The sequence below is a fragment of the Equus przewalskii genome, chromosome 8 (genome assembly GCF_037783145.1).
Source record: "Equus przewalskii isolate Varuska chromosome 8, EquPr2, whole genome shotgun sequence".
Lineage (NCBI taxonomy): Eukaryota > Metazoa > Chordata > Mammalia > Perissodactyla > Equidae > Equus > Equus przewalskii.
Genome location: NC_091838.1, coordinates 39,414,088 through 39,437,663, shown reverse-complemented (window position 1 = coordinate 39,437,663; position 23,576 = coordinate 39,414,088). Strand labels below are relative to the sequence as shown.

Genomic DNA, 23,576 nt, shown 5'->3' with positions numbered 1-23,576 from the left:
AAGCATTCTACTTGCAATACAATGCAAACTGCACTATTAAATGTCAAGTTGCTGGAAATGGTAGGACAGTATGTGTTGCATCTACAGGACTGCAGCTTTTTAATATTTTTACAATTTTTCCTTTCTGAAAAAATTAAAATATTGCTCTTGATGCGAGGATTCCATGATGCACTTTCCCATGGAGGATATTAATCTAACTATTTGCAGATAAAAGCACACTTCATAAATTGCAAAGAACTACACAAATGTAAGGTGCCATTATCGTTTATTGTAAAATAGAAGCTTAGCCAAAAAAAATTTTTTTTAACATTGAAAAGGGATCTCGAGAAAGAAATGCTTCCAATAGGAATGCTGGTCACTGGTTGTCAGTTTAGGACATTCTTCACTGTCAAATCCTGTTTCTCACTTCTTTGATATGAACATCAGCTGACAGGCACTGAATGCAAAGCCTTCTTCATTGAGGTTTTATGCAGGCAACATAGCCCGTTGTACCAAAGCAGTCTGAAAAATTGGCACCTGCAGGATTTGCATGTGAAAAAAACCGAGCCAGTTGCATTTTACTGGAGTCTATTACTGTAAGTTATGTAAGTTCAGTGAGAAAAACTTTTTATTTGTTGCCGTTTCGGCATTTAAAAGTTCTCTCTTTTACGGACACCTTGTTCATCGTGTAGTGATGCACAGACTGTCAATAGCAGAAGCAGGCAGAAGAGATCTCTGATTTCATAGTAATTTATTATAGAATAGAGTTATTTTTAACCATGTGCTTACACAGTGCACTTACATTCATACTTAATTTTTAAAATGTGCCTTAAAATGATGAACTCGTACAACTTTCAGAATAATCTATCAGAAGCTAAACAAATACATAAAATTAGGTTAAGATAAATATCCTTTGAAAACAATCTAGGATTTTAAGAGTTATATACTTCAATAGCAAGTTAACATCTGTAAGAAAGAAATTAAATCTTTTATACTTCTAAACTTCAGCAAAAATGTTTTCCCCCATTTACTTGTTAAATCATTTGTTACCTAAATACCTTTTAAATATATCCTGTGTGACCCTATTTAAGCAAAATAACTTACAAATGTTAAATCAACTAAAACACCTTTGTGAACCTCAGAGTATTATCCATCAATGAGAACATTTTATCCAGAATGTTGTTATCTAAAGAGACACCTTCCAACTTCACTTTTTTACAGCGATTAATTTAAGAGTTCCTAAATACTGTTTAAAGAACAGTGAACATTTTATTAAAGCAAACATCAGTTCAGTTTAATGGAGGTAATTGTAAGTGATAAGACAGAGCAGGTTATCTGTGTTGTTTAAACAGAAGGAGCTACTTTGCACCATTTCCAGTAGCCATCTGTAGAAGAGAAGGGTTTGCACCTGTCTGTCCACACTAATTATAGATTAGGGCCAAAGAAATGAAATTCGAGGAGGTTTTCAGCTAATGAAATCCATACTGATTTTATTGTAAATGTGTTTTGTGTAAAGAGGGTGATGGTTGAGTTATGAGTGAATAAATCGCTATGTAGCTGCTAGGCACTTGGGTTGGAAGCACAATTCTGCATTAACCTTTGATATATTAAAAAAAAGACAAACAACTTAGACATGGATGCTAGCCTTTGTTTGGCATCTATAGCTACAATTTGGTGAGCAGCAGTGAGCTTCAGTGTGCAATTTAAAAATGCCCTGTAAAGCAGCTTAAATGTTAAGAATATTGTAATATTTTGAAATGCAGATGAAGTGGAAGGTAGGTTTTGTTTTAACTTATGTATATAAAACATTAGAAAATTAGAAAGCGTTTTTCTTTTTCTCTGCATTTCAGTTGCACATACATGAGAAATTAAAGCAAAATGGGTGAGGAATGCATTCTGCAATAAAAGGTCACATGAATGTCTACCACATCTGTTTATAGTAATTATGAACATAATTAACATAAGAATTACAAATGAAATAATGACAAGCTGAGCAATGAGATATTATGCCATAATGGTCATATGTTGGAATTCTCACATTATAGCACACTAGAATTCACATACTCAAAGAAAGAAAGAAAATGCTAGATTTTTATCTGAATTAATGCTTCAAAACTTATCTGCCTGGGGCAGATGGACTTCTTGCTTTTATAGGAAGGTAACCTGTTATTAAGAAAAGAACTAGTTGAAATTAAGATTTTTAGTCTCCAGCCTAGACTGTAAGACAGCTGTGATTATAGAAACCACTTTCTGTTATACACTTATTTTGTGATTGTACTTCTTGATTATTATGTTGCCTTTTTTTTTTTAAATGATAGCTTTGTAGCAAAGTGTTTGCTTTGGAAGAGAGTCATGGATTCTTCCCATCTGAGAATTGGTTGATCTTTTCTATAACTGTGAGCCAAAAGTCAATGAACAAACAAGGTAGTAATAGAAATACTGTGCCTTTACAAAATAAGAACATTGGCAGATTAGCTTTGCACGGTTTTTTTTTATGCCTTCAGTGTTTGGATGCTTTTTAAAGAAAAATGTAAGCCTTTTCTGTGTTTGAAAGTAGTAGTGTATTTGGTTGTTTTTTAAATAGCATTTAATGGTGGGCATTTTTAAATTGTATTTTTTTCTTCCTGGAGTTGCACTGGATTTATAGGCATTTACATATAGTCTGTGTCCATATGGATCTAACTGAAGTATAATAAAAGGGAAGGTATGTGTGGTTGCATCTGGTTACTCTGAAGGTAGTTTCCTATAACAGCTAGAGAAAAGTGAAAAGTGACCTTTTATGAGAGCTAAAACGATACTTCAGAAATCTGTTATTAAATTTAAAACATGTAAGAATGACTGATTTTCACCCATTTAGGGCTCATTTGATTTTGTAACGTACCCTGCCAAATGGTTTACTTCCTACCCTTGCACCTTTCTGTAACTATAGAACCTGGTCAGTTTTTGAAGATTTGTGGGAAAATATTACCTTGTTCTTGTCTCAGTGATACTACAAGGTTTACTACATTATTGGATTACTCGAGGATGGTGGCAGACCCCTTTTTATCTGACATTCATTGCATGACAAGATTTTTCACACATTCCCTTCCCGCACCTATACCCAGCTTTTTTCACTTTGCTTTACCTATGAAATTTCCCTTAATTTTTTTCTTGGGGTGGGAGCATGGGCAGGTGGTGGTAGGAGTATCTGCTGTATATAAAACCATTTTTTGGCTAAGTGTTTTGGAGGGGAGTGATTGATTAAACAATGCCTCTCCTCATTTTCTGAAGGGCTTCTTCAAATTTGTCTCCTCTAGGAGGCCGTTGCCAGCTCTCTTGCTCTTCCATGATTTTCTCTACTCACTAGCCTTACTCCCCTCCTCCCTACCATATTGTCCCTTTATATTGAAACCCCATGCATAAACTATTTTATACCTGGAAGTTTCACTGCAGCTGGGGCTGCAATGTATGTCATGAACAATTATGCAGCTTCTTGGCTACTCCATTCTCAACTCACTCTTCATACTGCAGTGAGAGCTTCTTAACCAAGCTTCAGTGCCTTGAAATACAGCACAACTGAATGCTCCCCCTCCCCCCAAGAAAATAACCTTCTTTGCTGCATTCTCTGCATTCCATTAAGGACCTGATCAGACGTTCAGATTGTCTGATGGGTGCGTTTAAAAGTGAAAAGGGGTCCCCATGGGACTACTCAGGTGTATCTCCCTCCTGACTCTGATGGGGTGGAGGATGAACTCTGGTCTGACGGACAAGCATTAGCCCCTGCTTGTTCTCTGATTGATTCTCAGGCCCTGAGTGGGTGAAGAGCTGTGAGGCAGCAGCTCAAGCTAAGATTGATTGCCTCAATTTCAAATTCCCACCTCCAAAATAGGCTCTCAGATGTACACATAAGGAACCCCCTCCTCCAACATAATTTCTGGAGGTGGAGCAGGTGTTTGAGTCACCTGTAGCTACCAATCACGAGTGGTTCTTATCACAGTGATGCTGGCTGCACAAGTCTTCTTCAGGGATGCATTAAAGCCCAGCGATGGGAGATATTTTATATCTGCCTGTGTCTATCTCTGTATGTGTGATTTTGGGTGGGGGTGGAATTTAGATACTGGGGTCAGCAAAGAAAGGAACAAGAACTTCCACTTGAGGTTGGTCTGGAAGGCTGTGTAACTGCTGTGAGGACTCAACTAGGTTTGTTTTGCAAATTGTGGCTGTTAGGATGGAGGTGAGATAGTGAATGTCTCATTGTTATGCTTTGCCAAAGAAGAGCTCTTGATCCTGCCCCCACCCTGCCACCCCCGACCTTGACAGGACCTCCAGAATGTTCACAGTCTAGCCTTGGAGCAGGGAAATACAGTTTACTAGTCTAGATTACTCGTTTTTCTTGGAGTACGGGCAGATTTGGGAATGCAGGCGATCCCCAGCCCTACCTCACCCTCAGCCAGCCTTGGGGTACCTCGTTGCCAGTTGCCACCCCCATCCTAGGGCCTGAGCCCCCACCCCCTCCATCCGTTTTCGGTTTCTTCCCTCCAGCCTCTGTCTCTTCCCTCTCTCTCTTCCTCCCTCTGCCCCACTTTTCCTCCCTCTCCCGCTCTGTCTCACACGCACCCTCTGTTTATTTTCCTGCCTCCATCTGGGCCCTGCTGATATTGTAATCACCCTGATGCACGTTGGCTTCTCTCCTCTCCCTCCTGCGCTCACACACTCACTCACACACAATGTGCCATCCTGACAAGGCTTTTACTTCTGATAAGCTCCGATGTGTGTTTAATGAATACAAAGCCTCGGTCTGGGTGCCGCCTCTGCTGCGGCCGCCTCTCCTGCGCTCCTTTGCCAGAAGGTAATCTCCGTGAACAGGGAGGGGAGGCGAGCAGGCAGGAAGGAGGGGGAGGGAACAGAGGGAGAGCGTGAGGAGGCTGCTTTTCTCTTTCCCTCTCTCCCTTTCCAAATGATTCAGAAGTCGATAAGACCAGGAGAAGTGAAGATGTAACATGTTATCTGTCGCTCCTCTTAGCTGGCGGAGAGAATTTACATTTAAAGATTAGCAGAGGGAGAAAGCGAAATCTACCTTTTGTTGTGTGGGGTGAGGAGGAGGCATCAGTCCTGGCCTGGCCGCTATCTCCCATCACCTCTGCTATCCAGACAGGACTTACCGAGGTGAGATTACTGGAGGGCCTTATCTTTAATTGGGTTTAGTTTTGCCAGTCTGAATAGGTTTAAAGAGACTCAATAAAGGGGGAACAATAGATTATTTATTGACTGGACGCTGAAGCCTTTAAATGAAGAGGGAGAGAAAAAGCTGCTTAAAAACTTGATTGGTTCATTTTTGTTTTTATTTTAAGGTAAGACCGTCTCTCTTCTGGTGCAAGGATGGGCTATAAAACTTAGGCAAAATTTGAATGACTTACATGTCTTATTGCCTCTTATTAGCATCCCCTGCCCTTCTTAGCACCATCACATTTCTTTTAACAGGAGTTTCATTACCCCTGTGTTGAGGATTGATAAACTGAGCAAAAAGGGTAGAGGCTTTTGGAATTGATCATTCATGTTTGATTTTGTGTGACTTGTTTTGAATGGGTGATGAATTGATGCTAATGGTGGTACTTGAATGACTGAGAAGAACAAATGAAGCCTACTTTTAATATGGAATTAGTTGATTTTATAGTGTGGTTTCAACTGGGTCTAGAGAAAAAACATCACTCCCCAGGCTGTTAGGTGGATTTGTATTTTGGATTTGAGCCATGGAATTTTTTCCTTGGAGTTGGTTTAAAAAAAGAATAAAAAAATGTTTTATTGACTCATGAGTGTATTTCAAAAAATAGCGTCAACTTTGGAAGGTTCTTAAGAGGGATATAAGTGGAAAAAATGATTGTTTTGCCTCCTACATATTGTCAAGATAGGTATTTTCATAGGTAAATATGATCCAGTAACTAAAAGCCTAATTAAAATTTGTTTAAAACCAGGGGGGCATGTTTCCTTGTTGACAGCGGCAGATCGATGGGGTAAGACAATAGAGTCCCATTATTTCACTTCCATTGACTGAACATATTGACATTTCAGGTTTACTGTTGCCTCAGTGAGCATGATGAAACACTGAAATTCACAGATCAACTGGCCAGAGTGACACATACATTACTGTGTGTCATTTCTGCCTCAGGTTACCTTATTACCCAGACAGAATGGGAATGGACAGCCTGGAATCCTTCAGAAGGGGTAGAGCTCTTTTGGCTAAGAACTGACAGGTAGCATGTCTTAGGAGCATCTTTAATTTTACCCGGAATTGGATGTGAGAAATATGTGGAGCACTTTTCTTAAAAAATCTGAGAAGCAGCCAGCTACCAATCGTGTATATTTACATGTAAGAATACCCATTTTCAAGATTTACCTTTACTTTCTCCGGAGGTATTTATAGTGAGTGGTTGCTTATCAGCTTGTGCTTGGGTGACATCCGTTCTTCCCCAGTCTAGGGTACTCAACATCCAAGCACCTGCTAAATGTGTATCTAATAAAAGAATGTGTAAGGCCCCTTCCAAAACAGGGCCTGACTTTGAATTTTTGTTTCTTGTTTTCTTTTGGTGGGTGGAATATGAAAATGGGATGTATGTATTTTTGTACATGCATAGACGTAATACGTAAAGATAAATATATGTGCATTCCAAGCAGAAGCAGAGAAAATACTAAGTATTTGTTATCTTCTTGGTGTCCTCCGCCCTTTTACACATTTTGCATAATAAAACTAAGTATTAGGCAGACAATGAGTCAAAGAAATTTGAATCATACAAAAAGTGAAGATGGAGAAAATCAGAAGGGACTTAGCATATTTTTAAAAGTTTAATGAAAATATGCAACTATTATGAATATGTCTGGCACATAGCAATTGGTGCCATAAAGTAGGCAACTGATGCCCTTTACAGTGTTTAGAACAAAACTAGTCCTTTATACCATTTTCATGAAAATGTTAAGTTTCTATTTGATCAGCAGGTGCTGTTGAGATGAAAGCCATGTGTAAATTTTCAGAAGGCCAAAAGTGTCAATTCAGAAGAGGAAAGTGATAAGAGAAAATGCAATCAGTTTTCCTGTTTTCAATTTGTGCAGGATTTGAAGAGCTGTTTTGTTAAACTGCTACATCTGCTCCAATATGAATATTGAACTACTTCCACTAAAAATAACAACCTATAATTTGGAAGCTACTGCAGTCTTTTGTTAATGTGAGTGGGTTATTTAAAAACAAAAAAACAAAAAACAAAAAAAGACAATTTTCTGTTCTGACAATCTCTTGCCTAATGTGCATTTTCATTTGTTGGCACTTTTATCCTCAGCAGATAAATGGTATTATGCAATTAGGACCTCATCTTGTTTGACTATGAAAGAGGTTTCCATAGGTGAAAATCCTGGTAATATAAAAAGGGTTCGCACAGAACAAAATTTGTTTTAAAATAACCTGTTTAAATACAGTTATTTAAAATAAGATAGTTATTCCTTACCTTCTCTAATACTACAATTTTTAACTTACTGCAGACTATAGTAAAATTAACACTATTCCATTGCATACTGAGCATTTTGTGATTTATTTCACCTTTAATATACCTGCAAATGTAAGTTTAAACTAATCAGGGATATTTTACCTAACAGGCTTTCAGAATAATTTTTTTCATGCTTAAATAAAATGATTAAATTATGCTTGAGTGCCTGCATACAAAAGCTTTAGCTTCTATAGTGCTGCTAATCAAATAAGTTTTATGGACAGGGAAAGCACCACATTAGAGAAAAATTGGATGCATTTTACTGGTGACATTTCTAGGAAAGACACGTTCTTTTTAAATCATCCAGTATTAATTAAGAAGAAAACTCTAACACACCTTAAATAATCATAATAGAAATAATACATCATCCCTATGATAAGAAAATGAATGGCAATACTATCTGTGTAAAACTGGGCATAGAGAATTAAGGTAGAAGAAAGACTGATGAAATTTGGATCAGGTTCAGTATTGGCTCTGTCCACAATTGCGGTTGGGTTGACTTGTGGCTATAGTGATTTGTCCAGGGTGAGACGTGATCACTGCTTAGGATCAATTAGAGGCTGTGTAGTTTGTGGCTTCACACTTGAATTGTCAGATATAGTCTTCACAGATAAACCCAGATAAATCTCCAGAATGGTTTAAGGGGAAGGCAGACATTGTGACACATTAGCGTGTTGGATATTAACAATGCAGTGTTTCTTCTGACACTCAACACAAAAGAAGAGGTTAGTTTGAATAACAGTGTTGAATGTGTGTACTTGTGATTACATGTATGTAACCAACCAAAGAATAATGCTTTTAAGGAGCGTAGTTTCCAATTTGAAGCCAAACTGTGGCATGCTGTGCTGGCTTGTCTTTAGAGACCTGGGCAGCCATGTAGGTATATTCCTTAGTCCAGCACCAAGCACTTGGCCACTCTCAAGAAATGATGCTGAATCACATATCAGCATAAGAAAGTTTATTTTACAGACACAATCTCCTCACGTGTATGTGATATTCTAATGAGTTGTTTTTGTGCTGAAGCCACATTCATTGTTGAAGCCTCAGTGCCTTTGTGTGGCATCAGCAGGGGAGAGCTTCTTACTACTCTTTTCAAAATGTTCATACTTTATGAAGTGATGTCCAGGCTTTTACATCAGAACCACGGATAAACTAATGCCCCACAGTTGAGGTTTTAAGGTATGAGATCCTCCTCTTCGAAAAAGTTTAAAATCATCGATGCTGCTTAGAACCACTAACATTTTCACCGACGCTAAGAGACCTACTTTTTAAAATCCCCTGCTTGGATGACTCTAATTGAGATTACTTGTATAATGTAATTTATGAAGGAATGAGGCAGGCTTTTGTTTTTGTAGCTTTCGTTTTGGTCAAGATTTCTAAGGCAAATCAGTATTTGGGTGAATAAGGCTTTTGGAATATAGACTTTGCTGAATTCGGAGGGGCAGAGGTGTGAAGTTTTCCTGTGTTCAGCAATCTGAGCACCTCTCAGTGCTTTAGGGAATGGGATTGACTTAGACTGATTAATCTTTTAACGCTTGGGGCATAGGCTACTTCTGAGTGTACTCAGGGCTTTCAAGGGCTGCCACCTAGTTGTTTGTGTTGGGAGAGAGGAGAGGAACTGACAAATATTAGAGGCCTACTATGAACCTGGAGTTAACTTTCAGATACATTGTCATCACTGATTTTAAGTAAATGATTAACCAGCATTTCACTTTGCTCATTTCAAAGAGCTCCAGCCCGACACTCCAAGACTCCTCCTTGACCTTTTGACCCAATATGGAAAACTGAGGTTTCTTTGTGCTCCCAAAATTAATTATCTACTTTGTTCCCTAGTTCTAATAATTAGAGCCTTATTTTCTGAATACCTGGCTTAATATTCTTCTCAGCTGCTGTGATCTATGCATCCACTGTTTCTTTACTTATGCCCTTGCTCCCAACCTAGGAATCAGAGTTGGCTACTAGCTTACTATCCTTGGATATGCCCAAGTGTATATGCCAGTCTGTGTGCCTCAGTACCTCCTAATCTGAGCTTCTTCATTACTAAATCCTGTTCCCTCATCAGAATACCACCTTTCTGGGGCTGAGTGATTAAGTTCACACACTCTGCTTTGGCAGCTCAGAGTTTCGCCAGTTTGGATCCTGGGTGCAGACCTAACACAGCTCATCAAGCCAAGCTGAGGAGGCGTCCCACACAGCAGAACTAGAAGGACCTACAACTTGAATATACAACTATGTACTAGGGGGCTTTGGGGAGAAGAAAAACGATTGGCAATAGATGTTAGCTCAGGACTAATCTTTAGGGGAAAAAAAAAAAGAATGCCACCTTCCTACAGTACACTGAAGCCATGAGGAATCAGTCTGTTCCCTTTATTGATCTCACTCAGCACTCTGGAGCTGTCTTCTGTTCAGTGTCCCTAGCTCCTGAGGCTTGTCCCATCCCAGTCGGTCACTCCATATCTTGATCTCAGTGTCTCCCAGTTGGCCAAGTCCAATTTCCTGGTCACTTATTAAGAGGAGAGGGATTCTGCACCCTCTTGAGTTGGTAAGTGTAGTTATGTAGTGTAAAGCACTCTCTGTATTATAAAAAGAAGGCCCTGGGGGATCAGCTCCGTGGCCGAGTGGTTAAGTTCGTGTGCTCTGTTTCCGCGGCCCAGGGTTTCGCGGGTTCAGATCCTGGGCACAGACATGGCACCGCTCGTCAGGCCATGCTGAGGTGGCGTCCCACATAGCACAACCAAAAGGACCTACAACTAGAATATACAACTATGTACTGGGGGAGTTGGGGAGAAGAAAAAAAAAGATTGGCAACAGCTCTTAGCTCAGGTGCCAATCTTTGGGGGAAAAAAAAAAAGGCCCTGGTGTGTGTTCCTGTCCCTGACTAGTAGGTAAACTGGGGTTCCCTTTCCAGTTCAGTCGCTGGGTGGCTTGGAATGCATTCCCACCCTCAGGTGAATTCTTTGGGGGTAAAATGAAGGATATACTCAGTGATTTTTAGTCTTCTCAATTCTCACATATATGAGTCTATATATAATACTGGAGTTAGGCTTTCAGGAATTTCCCATGGTTAGGAGGGTGAAAAAAAACTTCATATTTTTAATTCTGAATTGCGGGGCACTACTGATTTCTATATAGCTGGGAAATGGAATCGGTGTAGAACAGAATCATCTTCCCACTGTTCTCCATTGTAAAGAAGTGGCATTGGGAAGAGGGAGCCATTTTTTCCATAGCCATCCTAGACCTTAGATGATTGTCTAAAATTTTAGTTGTTACTCTGCCTTTTTCAGAGGCGAATGATGGAGAGGAGAATCTGCTTCTCCGGTGACAAGAAATGAAAGATGTTAGATTTTGCTTACGGAAAATAGCCTTTATGCTTTGCTGTCATAGTTGCTGGACAAGATGAACTTGTTGCCCGGGGCAGAAGTGAGGTCTCGAGGCTAAGGCCTGGTGGTGATTGGTCGTGCTTACCAGGCGTTCTCCTTACTCCACAGTCTCAACGTTTGGACCTAAGTCACTTGGGAAATTTAGAAAATGACCTCTTTAAACCATTTTTTGGAGAGAGCCTGCTAAGTAACAGTTTATTTAAATGAACAGGGCACATTATCCTTTGGCTAGGAATCAGATCTTAAGTAAGAAAGAATGAAAAATTCTCTTAGTGTATTGTCTGAATAAACAGTCTATTACTTCTAAAAAGAGTAAAAACCTAATTATTATCAATAACACTTTGATTTTGTCTTCTTTTAGTTTATAAAAAATATAGACATTATTAGAAGTTTGATCCTAATTTGTGAATTGTTAATAATGAACCCAGGCTGGATTTCTTTGGAACTTAGGAGCTATTGCATTCTTATACTTCTGATTTGATCAAGATGAGCACTTTGTCATCAACCAGGATGGCAGTGGAAACTTCTACAGTTTACTAGGAATATCTGTGATTGGCAGGACTTGGAAGTTATGTTATTTTCATCTGTCATTAGAAATGGAAGCCACTGGAATCAGTGTTGCTTTATAGGTGGTAGAAAGTTTTTGCATAGGCATTCAAAGTTCAGTGGGAGGTCACATGCAAGTTCTTCACCACAAAGGAGAATGTCTTAAAATTACGTGTGCATTAAGCTCTTAGTTGATACCTGACTTGACTGGATTGAATATTACATCAGAGAAATAACTGAGAAAATATTACCATGAGAGGTAATGGCAGTTTGTCTAAAGCTCAAGAGCCAGGTGGACACTAATATGAGAGGAAAAGTTGCCAGAGCAGTGATGAAGTAGATGTGGCCAGGTCTATTAGGGCACTAGTAGAGAAAACTAGCTGTGAGATGCTATTATAAAGAGTATTTGGGACGTCCTTTCTGTTGAGCTTTGTGGGGAGTGCACCTGGTGACAGATCAGAGAGGTATTAGGAACGTGGATAGATAATGGTACCTGTAAATGATGGCACAGGGTTGTGCCAGGGAACTAGCACAGTGGCATCACAGAATTCATTTCAAATGCACATCTGATTTGGCAAGTGGAATGTCAGAAATTAGGAAGTCATCCCCCAGTGGACATTGTAAGCATGGTGCAAGTTGTGCTTTAAATACAAAGTCTTAGGAAGTTGGTTGTTCTATTTAGTTAAAACTAGATGTACTATACTTCTTTCCGTAACCTAAGATATAGGAAGATGTGAGCTGTAAAACAGGTCATGAAAGACTGCTAGTTTATTTTCTGAATCTATGCATATGTTATGTACACAGTGATGAGCAAACACAGCTGGGAAGAACAGCAGATGATATTGGGATTGGAACTGTGGTGTTTATCAGACTGACATAGTAATCCTTCTTTCCTGTGAAAGTGTTCTTTTTAAGTGACTGTTAGGATTCTGTAACTTTTATCATGTGTCAGACAAGTATTCTTTACTCTCCAACCCCTTTGCCCACCTGTCACACATTTTCATTTTCATTGATAGCTAGATTTGTTTAGAAATGAGATCCACATTTGAACTCTGACGGAATACAAATGTGGACAGTGAATTCACAGCCTTTTGTTTAAATAAGGGTAGGTAGGTCAGCTCAGGTCTACATGGAAAGTAAATGTGATCAGTCTCCATTGACTGGTCCAATTCAAGCTTTGAGTTGGCTGGAGGGAGCAGGTATAACATATCAGAGGAAAATATAAATGAAGAGCAATAAAATGAGCAACGCATTAAATGTAATTTGACTATTTTTAAAGAAAGGCATATGGTCTTTGGGTAGCCCTGGTAATGATACCTTTTTAGAGCATCTGAAAGAAAATTAAAACTTTTACTTTTGGTTGTAAATCTGAAGTAAATTAATAAATACTTAATGAATGCCTTCTATGTGTAAAGCAGTGTATTAGATGGAGACACACAGCAGGTAGTAGGCTCAGTTCCCACTCAATGATAAACCTACTCAGGCCAAATTAAATAGCTGTGAAAGATGGTGAGGCTTGATTACTTACCAGTTAAATAGTACAGGAGAAAAGATTTTGGAGGTGAGAGTGAGTTGGAGTTGAAGCTTGTCTTGAGACAGGTAGGATTTATCAAGGCAAAGTTATCATGATGGGCTTGTAGGCAGTTATAAAGTAGGAATGGGGAGTGCAGAAACCTGGATGTGGAAAAGACCTTTGGATGAGTGGTGGGGTAGGGTGGAGAGAGAATAAATTAATGTGGCAGCCGACCCTTGGATGATTATTGGGAGATAAGCAAAACATTATGAATGTCTTGAATATGAAGCTTTTTTTTTTTTTTTAAGATTGGCACCTGAGCTAACATCTATTACCAATCTATTTATTTATTTATTTTTCTGCTTTTTCTCCCCACATCCCCCCAGTACATAGTTGCATATGTTTTTTAGTTGTGAGATCTTCCAGTTGTGGCATGTGGGACGCCGCCTCAGCATGGCCCAATGAGTGGTGCCATGTGCACGCCCAGGATCTGAACCAGTGAAACCCTGGGCCGCCAAAGCGGAGTGGGAGAACTTAACCACTTGGCCATGGGGCCGGCCCCTCAAACATTTTGATTTAAGCTTTTTCTTCTAAGTGAGAAGTTTTAAAAACTGTGTCCTGTGGGCTCTTCAGGGCTGGGAGGTGGCATGGAGGGTTGGGAAGCAGCACATAGGGTGCCCAGATTTGGTTCAGGCCCTTTCATTCATCCTCTTAGCACTATAAAACCAGAACAGTTCTGCTTTTACAACAGATGGCTTTAAATATCAGATTTCTAGTTGGACTTCTGTAGAACAAAGGATGCCATGGTAAAATAGATCTTAATAAAACCAAAGTTAAAACAAAAAAAACGTGCCAGGCAAGAGGAAACCATGGATCCAATTAAAGTCGTCTTTCTGAAGAGTTGGTCTGATTGCAGTGGGTCAGATGGACTGTAATGGGGGAAAAACTGAAGGCTGGGGCAGGTCGGAACCTTGTCGAGCAGTTTAGATATTAGGTACTGCAGAAGGATGACCAGAATTGGTTTTGTGGGACAAGAAGGTGGAGGCAGAGGTAAGAGGTATTGCAAAGGAAAAATAATTAGAACTTGGATATATAGGGGTGGATTTAGAGAAGGGAAAGAGTTGACCACCCAGATTAGGGGTGCAGTGCCCTTAGCTTGTCAGAATTTGAGAATCACCTTGGACGTTTAAGAGGCAGCTCCCCTACCCTCATAGTCTTACAGGGGCTCATGTGACTCAGAGTCACAGCCTCCAGAAAGGAGGCTCACAACCCATTTGTGTATCCCTGGCCCAGGGATTCTTGTGGTCCAGCTACTTTTGGGAACTGGTGAGAGGGCTGTCAAATGGTAGGTCTTCCTTAAAGAGTGGTAGTTGCATGGAGGATTTATTACTGATCTCTCTAGGACTTGGCTTCCTTATGTGCCTTGACCCCTTGTGTGAATTTCAAACTGTTCTGAGTTTCCCTTCTTTTTGCCGATACTTCAGGCCACGTGGAAGAATACAGAGTGGTCAGCTGGGCTGGGTCTGGACCCTTAACTTTCCAACAGAACAGCCTAACTGTTTCACAGATTCAAACACTGGACTTTTGTTTGCAGGATAATTTATAAAACTTCTTTCACTTCTAACGTCATGTAGAGGAGAGAAGGCAAGGCCCAGAGAGTAAGGAGTCAAGGAGTTCATGAAAGAGCGGAGGCAGTGCTTCCAAAGCAGTGCATCCCAGGCTCGGGCTTAGTACTCTTTGGGGGAGGGGAGCAGAGAGTTATTTCCGGGGACCTTTGAACCCCACATTCGTTCATTCAGTACCTCAAGCATTGCGATATTTTCCAAATATACCTTAAATTAACAAAAATGTATTAAAATTCTACTGAGTTTAATAGAAACTTGTCTTTACAAATTTTACAATCAGCAGATAGTAAAGGAAATACTGTCATTTGCAGGACCATTTTTTTTTGTTTTGAAATGGAGACTTCATATTGGAAAAGTAAAGGAATTCCTTTTATATGTTAAAGGGCAGTATTGAATCCTTAGGATTAAATTGCTTGCTGTTAATTATCTCTCCTATTAACAGAGATTAGTTATTGGAAGAAACAAAACGTACCTGTATGAGGACTTTTAGGATATGGTTCATCAGGTTATATTATTTCAAGATCTTTCACTTTGTTTTATCCAGTATCATTTAATTTGAAAACATGCTGGCAATTCTTTTTACTCTTTGAACTTTAACTGAATTTGGAGTTGGCAGTTTTGTTGTAAAATCCGTCAGAATTGAATTTTTTAAGACCTTTTTTTCCTCTGTTGTCACTTGTGCTTGATAAAAATTAATCATGGGCAGTCGAAAAAAGAACGTCAGCATAAAAAAATCAATCTAGAATTTTTAAAAGAATGAGACCCAATTTATATGTGTTGATATGGAATCATTCTTGAGCGAGATTGTTAAATGAAAAAAGCATAGAGCAGAACAGTGTATACTGTATGCTACGTTTGTACAAAAAGTGCATAAAATTCTATTTGTGAAAATTGTATCTATAAGTGTTGACAATAGTGGTTACCTTAGGGGAAGAAAGTGGGGCCCAGGCATTGATGGTTGGAAGACTTTTTGCTGTGTGTCCCTTGGTACTCTGAGTTTGCAAATCTCTTTCCTGTTTCACTCATTGTAAAGTTAGAGACTGCAGCATGAGCCTGGGATTGACTGGTTCTGGAATTCTGTCCTTCTGGGGGAAAGAGGTGCTCCTTTCTTTGGCAGAAGGCAGTCAGTGGAGTGGGGAAGAGTCCCAACTCCCAAGTGCTTTACCACTTGTTGAATCTCCTTTTGCACCCCCTCTTCATCTGGAAATAATTCTCATCTGGATGATAGTGGCATGACCTCATAAGCTTGTCATGAGAATTACAGGAAGTAATATGTGTGAAGCATAACCTTCAGTAAAGCCTTGCTTATTCTTAGCGTCTCACTTAAGGACCCTGAAACTGTTCACTCTCTTCTAGAAGCCCCTCTTCTAGAAGAATCCTCTCCTTTCTCTGGCTGTTCCTTCTCAGTCACCTCCATCAACAAGTACTTAATGGAGAGTCTGGGCCTGTTTGATGCCTGGGCACATAGAGATGTTCAAGACAGACAACACCCCTGATTTGCTAGACCTTTCTCACCCCAGCCTTAATTCTAAGACTTATTTCTGCAGGGAATGCACTGTGTCCTCTCCTAAGTTTCTAATGAAACGTTATTCTCTGAAGCCTTCATGACGTCTCTTCCTCAAAGATAGAATTATCACATCCAGTTTTTTGCTGCCATCTATGTGATTCAGACTTTTCTGCTGGTTTATAGGCTCCTTGAAGGTAGGAGTCTGGAACAGTTAGGGTACTTTTTGGTATGTTATAAATATTTGTTGGAAGCTCAGGCCTTGAACTCAAGTTATTTACTTAATAGTGTCCTGAAATATCTTTGCTAAGACCAAAGTGAAATCTTTGCTTCCAACAACATGTTATTTCTTTCCTAATCTCTTTCCACCTTTGTCCCCTTTCATTGTGTCCTCTTATCATGGAATGTACAATTTATTGCACAAATATGTACACCATATTTTGGCTTGTAAGTTTCACCAACTAAAAAAACACCCCCATTCAGGTCAGCTCTAGGCAAACTGTGAAGTGGTCGAGTCACTTGCATATTCATAAATGTATATCTCAACCTGTTTCATTTTTTTTTACCCTGAAGTTTGCTGATGTGCTTTTGGTAAAGGATGAGGTCCCTGAAATTGTAAGGAAAATATTGTGTGTGTGGACATATCTATGAGCTGGAACTGTCCCTTTGATCAGGGACCAGCAAGGCTAAAAGAATTTTAGTGGCTTCCAGCTTCCCTTCTCCCAGATGCCCCCAGATTATCTCTTAGGTATAGGAAAGGGCTCACTTCCCTTCTTTGGTTGCCTGGTTCTGTTTTCTGGGCAGTTCCCCAGGCTGAGTACTTCCTCTCCAGTACTCCTCTCCCCCTCTCCATCTCCACCCAGTCTTGTCTTTTATGACATTGTGTGGGATTCCAACTGCTCTGCTGCCTGATGAATTAGCCTTAAAACTAGGGATGGTACTGGATAGTATGACAGGTCCATCTCACCCTAAGATTCTGTAACTCAGAATGCAGAAAAGGGTGAAGAGTCTCACTGTTATTCCTTCCAGGTCACTTTTCCATTTGAAGAGCTGATTTCAGAAGGCCAGTCTTCAGTTCCTTAATGCAGGTGACTGAATAATTTCAGACAGATATGTGTGGAGAGGAGGTATACTGGAGGTCTTTACGGAGTGAAGTTCGCATATTGTGTGTAATACTCACCTGGGAGTGAGCTCATTTGTAAATCGCTCCTAGAGGTTTCTTCTCTTGCCTGAGGTCACGCTGCACGAGTGACGGGGGCAAGGTCTGAACCTAGATTTCCTCACTCTCAGCCTTTTCTGTTCCAGGGCTCACTACTGCTCTCCTGGAAGTCTTCAAATCCCACCACCTAGGAATTTTCCCCATGAACAGGGCCAGCCACACAGACTGCAGGTGGGAATTATATTAACTGGAAAATTATCAAGACTTCTCACTGCACTTAGAAAAGTTACTGGTTATAGTATAAAAAAATACTGCAGTTTTACAAGTTTCTAAGGTAGGGGGAGGGTGGGAAGAAAGGTCAGCTGATAAGGAGCAGCAGCATGGAATGCAGTGGGTTTCTAAGTGGTCAGTGTAGGTAGGCTACTGTCATCTTAGAATATTTTATTTTGTTGAAAATTAAATTATATTTGTAACAGAGGAGATATTTAGCAGCTTCTTATTATTTTAAATTGCCCAGTTTATTAACTTATTGGTCATCCTGTGTGTACTGACTAAAAGTAAATCATGGATTGATCACCTGCCTTCTGGTTGATTTATTCTTTAAAGTAATGTTTGAAGGATTTTAAAACACTTTATCACAGTAAGAGGAAGGGACTTGGAGAAAGACTAGATAGTATTCAGTTATCATTTATTCCTTTGTTCACTCATCCTATATTGAATCAACACCTTCTGTGAGCCAGGCACTGGGCTGGGCACTAGGTGTGAACACTGTTAAGTAAATATGGCCCCTTCCCTCGTGGCCCTTGCAACAGAATGAGTATAGTCCATTGGGGTAGGGTTGGAAGGCATAAAGAGAGTAAGGTGGGATCTCTTTCCAGAAGAGGAAACTCAATTGGGAGTTAAATCTATGCACAAAAACTACTAGAGTACATTTACACCTTAAAGATTGTATGGGCTTTGGCTATGGTTCTTTGTTTTTTTTTTTTTTGGTGAGAAAGATTGGCCCTTAGCTAACATCTGTTGCCAATCCTCCTCGTTTTTCACTTGAGGAAGACTGGCCCTGAGCTAACATCTGTGGCAGTCCTCCTCTATTTTGTATGTGGGTCACTGCCACAGCATGGCTTAATGAGTGGTGTTGGTCTGCATCCAGGATCCAAACCTGTGAACCCCTGGCCGGCCACGGAAGCAGAGTGTGCTGAACTTAACCACTACACCACTGGGCCGGCCTCTAGCCTATAGTTTTTAATTGTGGTATCCTCCTGCTCAGTGTGGGAGGAAGGGCTGGCCTCATAGCCCCTGGGTGATTCCCATACTGGCCTATGTATGTCCAATACTGGTGGGAATGGGCTCAGATGAATAATACCTGGCAAGTACACGTTGCTCAGCCTGATAAAGATCATAAATGCTCTTACAGTTTAAAGAAGAGATAATGCCCATGGGCCCCAGGAGTGGTCATGGAAAGGTTTGTCAAGGCCACATGTGCCAAGTACAGTTCTAAGTATGGAGGCTAGAGTAATGAGCAAAGCAGACAAGACCCCTGCTCTCATAAGACTTAACAGTTTACAGGTGGGAAGAAGGGAGGCATAATGAAGATGTTACTAAGATTATTCCACGTAGTGTTAAATGCAAAGGAAGACAATTAAAACTAATGTTAGAGAGAATGATGGGAACACTGGTGGGTGGTAGTGATGCTGGTTGTGAGACATTCTTTTGGTGGTCGGGAAAATCATCTCTCAGGAGGTTATACTTGAATGAAGCCTGAGTGTTGAGAAGGAGCTGGTCATCCAATAGTGTGTGGAAAGGGTTGATGGACAAAGCCATAAAGGTGAAATGATGCAGTCTACATGGGTTTATCCAGTGAAGAGCTGCACCCTGTAAGGGCGTGAGTGGAGAAAAGGCTAAAAGATGTAGGTTAGTGTCAAGTCGTGGAGGGTCTTGAATGTCAGAGTAGGGCAAGAATAAGGACTGTGTGTTTCTCTGCATGTATCAGGGCATGAGTAGTTGGAAGAGAGAAGGAGAATCTGCATGAATGTATGTCACAGGAGCATAGGGAAGCTTGTATAACTGGGACATTGAAGTTTAGTTCATGTGACCTATGACCAGGGACAGTCAAATAACATAATGTCTCAACTACTTTCTGTTGGAAGTTGAGTGTAGTCCTAAAGTGAGGCATACGTGGTGCTTGGCTGACTACTTCAAATCAGAGGGTATAGGAGACCTGTTCCACAAGTGAGATGGTGGAGGCCCTGACAAGGTAAGCTATGATCCAGGGACAGGGACCACACTTATTAAGGTGGTGTTTTCTAAGTCAGGTATGATATAACAGGTTCCTTTTGTGGTAATTCCCCTTGGAATAAAAAACTGTGTTTTTATTAGTGTAAAAGAGCAGTCTTTATGCTATAAAATGTTTTTTATGAAAGGAATGAGAAAAGTTAGGATTTGATTCAATCCAGGTTGATAGATAAAAAAGAGGTATGTTTAAAGGCTCATTTTTGGAATAACTATATATCATTTGCAAAAGGAAGAATTGCCCCAGATGTTGACATAATTCTCTAGAGAAATGTGTTTAGGCAGTGAAGGGATCCCTGGCAGTGACTGAGAAACACAGTAATGGGAACTACACTTGATCTCTTTTGAGGTTGATTCTGATGTGTGTAGTCTTTACATCCTATTAAATTTTTGAAAGATAAACTGATAAAAGAATGATTTGCCAAGGCCAGCAACTCTTCCTTTTAAAACCTTGGCTCAGTGTACACACTGAAGGGTTGGGGGAGTAAGATAAAAGCATTATAAATATGAGGTTAACTGAATTCAAATAGAAAGTTCTCTCAAGTTATTGCATTCCTTGGAAAATAAATACATTGCGCATATGGTTAAGATTGATCAAAAAAATATTCTGTATGCCAGTGATTACATTCCCATCTGTGATTAAGGTTTTCTGTCTGCATCTGGTTTTCACATTATATTTCTGTAACAAGAATCCTTTATATAGCAGAGTTCACTTTCTGTATTTTCTATTAGCTACAGCTTGAACTACTGCACGGATTGCAGATTTACCCATGTGGTTTTCATTACTTCATACCATTGAGAAAAAGTAATATTTGTTTGGGAATGTCTGTTTCCCACAGTTTCCATGGTAATACAACATGTTGAGCCTTTTTAATAACACTCTGGTAGAACTACAAATTGTTTGAGGCATTCTACTCTTGGTGGAGTTTAGCTTTCAAACTTTTCTCAGTATATGTTCCCCTCATAATGAGGTTGTACAAATTTGGGGGCTGAGGATCTGAACAAAGCAGTTATTAAAGATAGAGAAATTTTACTATCATTTGCATGTGCTGCAGACTTTAGTGTGGAATAGGTATCACAAATATCTGGATGTATATTTCATAGTGCTCATTACCATTACTCATTTTATTATTATTTTATGTTGGAAGACTGTTGAATGTGTTGGATATATGAAGCACAAACATAATACTCCAAAGTCAATATTTTGAAAAATCCAAACATTAGCTCCTTTTTTTTTCTGAGTTATCCTATTGATTGTGATAAAATGTTTCATATATAAAATAGTTGAGTGGGGAACATCCTCAGGGGTGACTTTAAGTTTACCTTGTGCATTATTTGAATGTGTATTTGTGTGCCATCTTAACACTTAAGAATCTATAAATGTGGACATTTAAAATATTTTGTAACACTATCTTCCTGCCAACTATTCTCCATTCACTTCAAAATACTCTGATTAAAAGAGACACAAGTGAAGTTAAAAAGTGAAGCAGTATATTCTATATTGGGGGATCATTTATAATTGAAAAATTTGTCTTTTGAAGGAAATTTATCCAATAGTTTATAGCTATTTTATGGTCCTCAAAACTGAGATCCCCTACACCGTTTTTGTTAATAAACTCAGACATCAGTCTGGTATTTAAGAGTTAAGAGAAGGAAGAAATAGATTCCAGGGGATTTGTATGTGCTTTGCCTCCTTCATTTGTTCCATGGAGGCTATTAACTGTAGCCCACACAGGCATGATCCACTTTTAACAGTCTCTTGAATGTCTTTTGTTGATGGTTGCTGAAGCACAAAATATTATAAAATAGCGTGATTGAATCTAAGAAAAGTATCCATTTTCTCCCTTTTCCCACTAATGTTTATCTTCTATTTATAAAATATTTTAACCTTGGTATAGACACATTGGAAACACAGAATTGTGTAGAAAATTACCCATATTTCCATCTTCCAGAAATAATCATTTAATATCTAGATGTCTTCACTTCCAATCTCCCCTCCTTGCACTCTACCCCATCCCCCGTGTTTGAGTATTTATATGTGTGTGTACATGTATCTATGTATCTTGGTCATTTTCTTACTGAAATTTTTGCTTTATCATTTGTTAATAAAATTGTTAGGTTTCATAGTAAACTAAATGTTTTCCGGTTCTGGCTGATTGTCTTTAATGATCATTGCTGAACTTCAAGGCAATTTCCAACTAAGAAATACCTAGTACTGTATTTTTTCCTAAACACTGCTTATTTAATTTTACCATAAAGAACAAAAACCAACGACTGCATGATAGTAGAGTTATAATGTGGCACATAAAGGGCATTAAATTTTTTAATAGAATATGCTTGTTTATATACATCAGAGTATATTCACCAATTTTAATTTCTAGGGAGTAGTTTGGTCTCTTAAAGAAATAATAGCAACAGCCTTAGTAATAATTTTTGAGGCTGCTTTTATAAATCTTTATTCCTTGGCATTTACTGAGTTTCTACCTTATGTGCGTATAATTGTGCTAGGGTTGTATTTCATATTATAAGATAAATGGTGATACTTTTTCTGTACATAGTGGTGGTAGTAGTAATAATAGGTGAGTAATAGGCACTCAATAAATGTTTGAGAAGGGATGGCTGAATGAATTCTAAAGCTGCAAATCTGGCAGGGAAAATGAGAATATTTGGATTGCTTTAGAGGAAAAAAGAAAGTAATAGAAGTTTGTTGATTTGGTAAACTGATTCATCAATAATTACTAATAAGTTACTAATATTTTAAGACTTCTTGATTACATAGATTATTTGTCACTAGTATCAGTTGTTTTAGACTCTTTTATCTAATAATGGCAATGTTTAAATTTCAATATAGACCCCACTTTGTTTTAAAACGGGATTTAACTTGCATGTAAAATTCCATAAAATAAACACATATAATGTCTCAAAAATGTTTTCTAAAGAAACCATAATATCTGACAGATTATTTAAATTTTTATCAAAATAAGTAAATCTAACACATTCTTTTAAGGTATTGATGTCCATATGTTTTTAAACCAATGTAAGGAAAGAGGAGTTGCTGGGTTCAGAGTGTATGCAACTTTGAGTTAGAAGATTAGAGAATTAAGAGTCCCTTAGAGCATGTCGTTATAGGAACTGAGAAAATGGGATTGTTTTGAATTCTTCTAAAATTTAGCAGAGCTTGTGTCTGTTTCTGAAAACAAAACAAAACTGGTCTTGTGTTATCGTATAAGTAGATGGGTATGATACTTCAGACTGGTTGTGATATGTGCGTTTTTTTTCCCTTTGTTGTTGTCAATAGAAAAGATTGATCTCTGGGCTGGTGAACATAATATCTGTCCCAGTCAGAAAAGGAGAGAGGAAATTAGCAGAGCGATTGGTGGAGAATGATATCTGTCAAAAGAAACACTTGGAGAGCACTGAGTTTAGTAATAGGTGACTGCCGGAAAAAAGGGAACTTTGAATATTGTCAAGGTAAGGACCAGATAAATATTTTGATTTTGTAATTTACTTAAAAAAAAAATCAATCTATGATTTTTTCCTCAGTAAATTATAATTGTAAAGATTTTCTCTTTTCCTTATTTCTTCTAGTGCTTGTTGATAAAGAATTCGTATTATATATTTTACAAATTTGACTTTGAAATCCTTGAGTGGGGATCAATCAGCCTGGCTGTGGAAACCCTTGCTTAATAGCTTTGGGTCTGAAGATATCAAATGATCGAGTACCAAGTCTTTTTCACCCTCTTGTTGCAGTGTTTCTTGCCATGTTCCATAATATATCCGTTATAACCTGAGTAATACTTGGAGTAAAAGAGTAAAAGCTATGCTGTGATTTCTGTGTTTATTGTAACTAGAGATGGTGTTTTCTGAAACAGTTTGTTGACAGAAGAGGAAAGAAGTGCTTTTCAATTTATGATTTCTTCTGATTGATTGGGATTTTTTTTCTTTTAATTTTAGGCGAATGTCACTTCCTAAGCGGAATTCATGTCTATAGGCACATTAAAAAAAAAAGAGTAATATCTAACTATAGGAAAACAGCAAATATAGACTAAGTATATTGCCGTTTGGCAAGA

General features: G+C 38.8%; 1 protein-coding gene across 1 annotated transcript in view; it reads left to right on the top strand.

The window, feature by feature from the left end:
• The first annotated feature begins 4,599 nt into the window (after positions 1-4,599).
• Positions 4,600-23,576, top strand: part of RUNX1T1 (RUNX1 partner transcriptional co-repressor 1) — a 135,809-nt gene continuing 116,832 nt past the window's right edge. The window contains 2 exon segments of the mRNA XM_070630628.1: positions 4,600-4,781; positions 4,783-4,807. Of these exon segments, the coding sequence (XP_070486729.1) occupies positions 4,686-4,781; positions 4,783-4,807 (121 nt within the window). The 5' untranslated portion in view covers positions 4,600-4,685.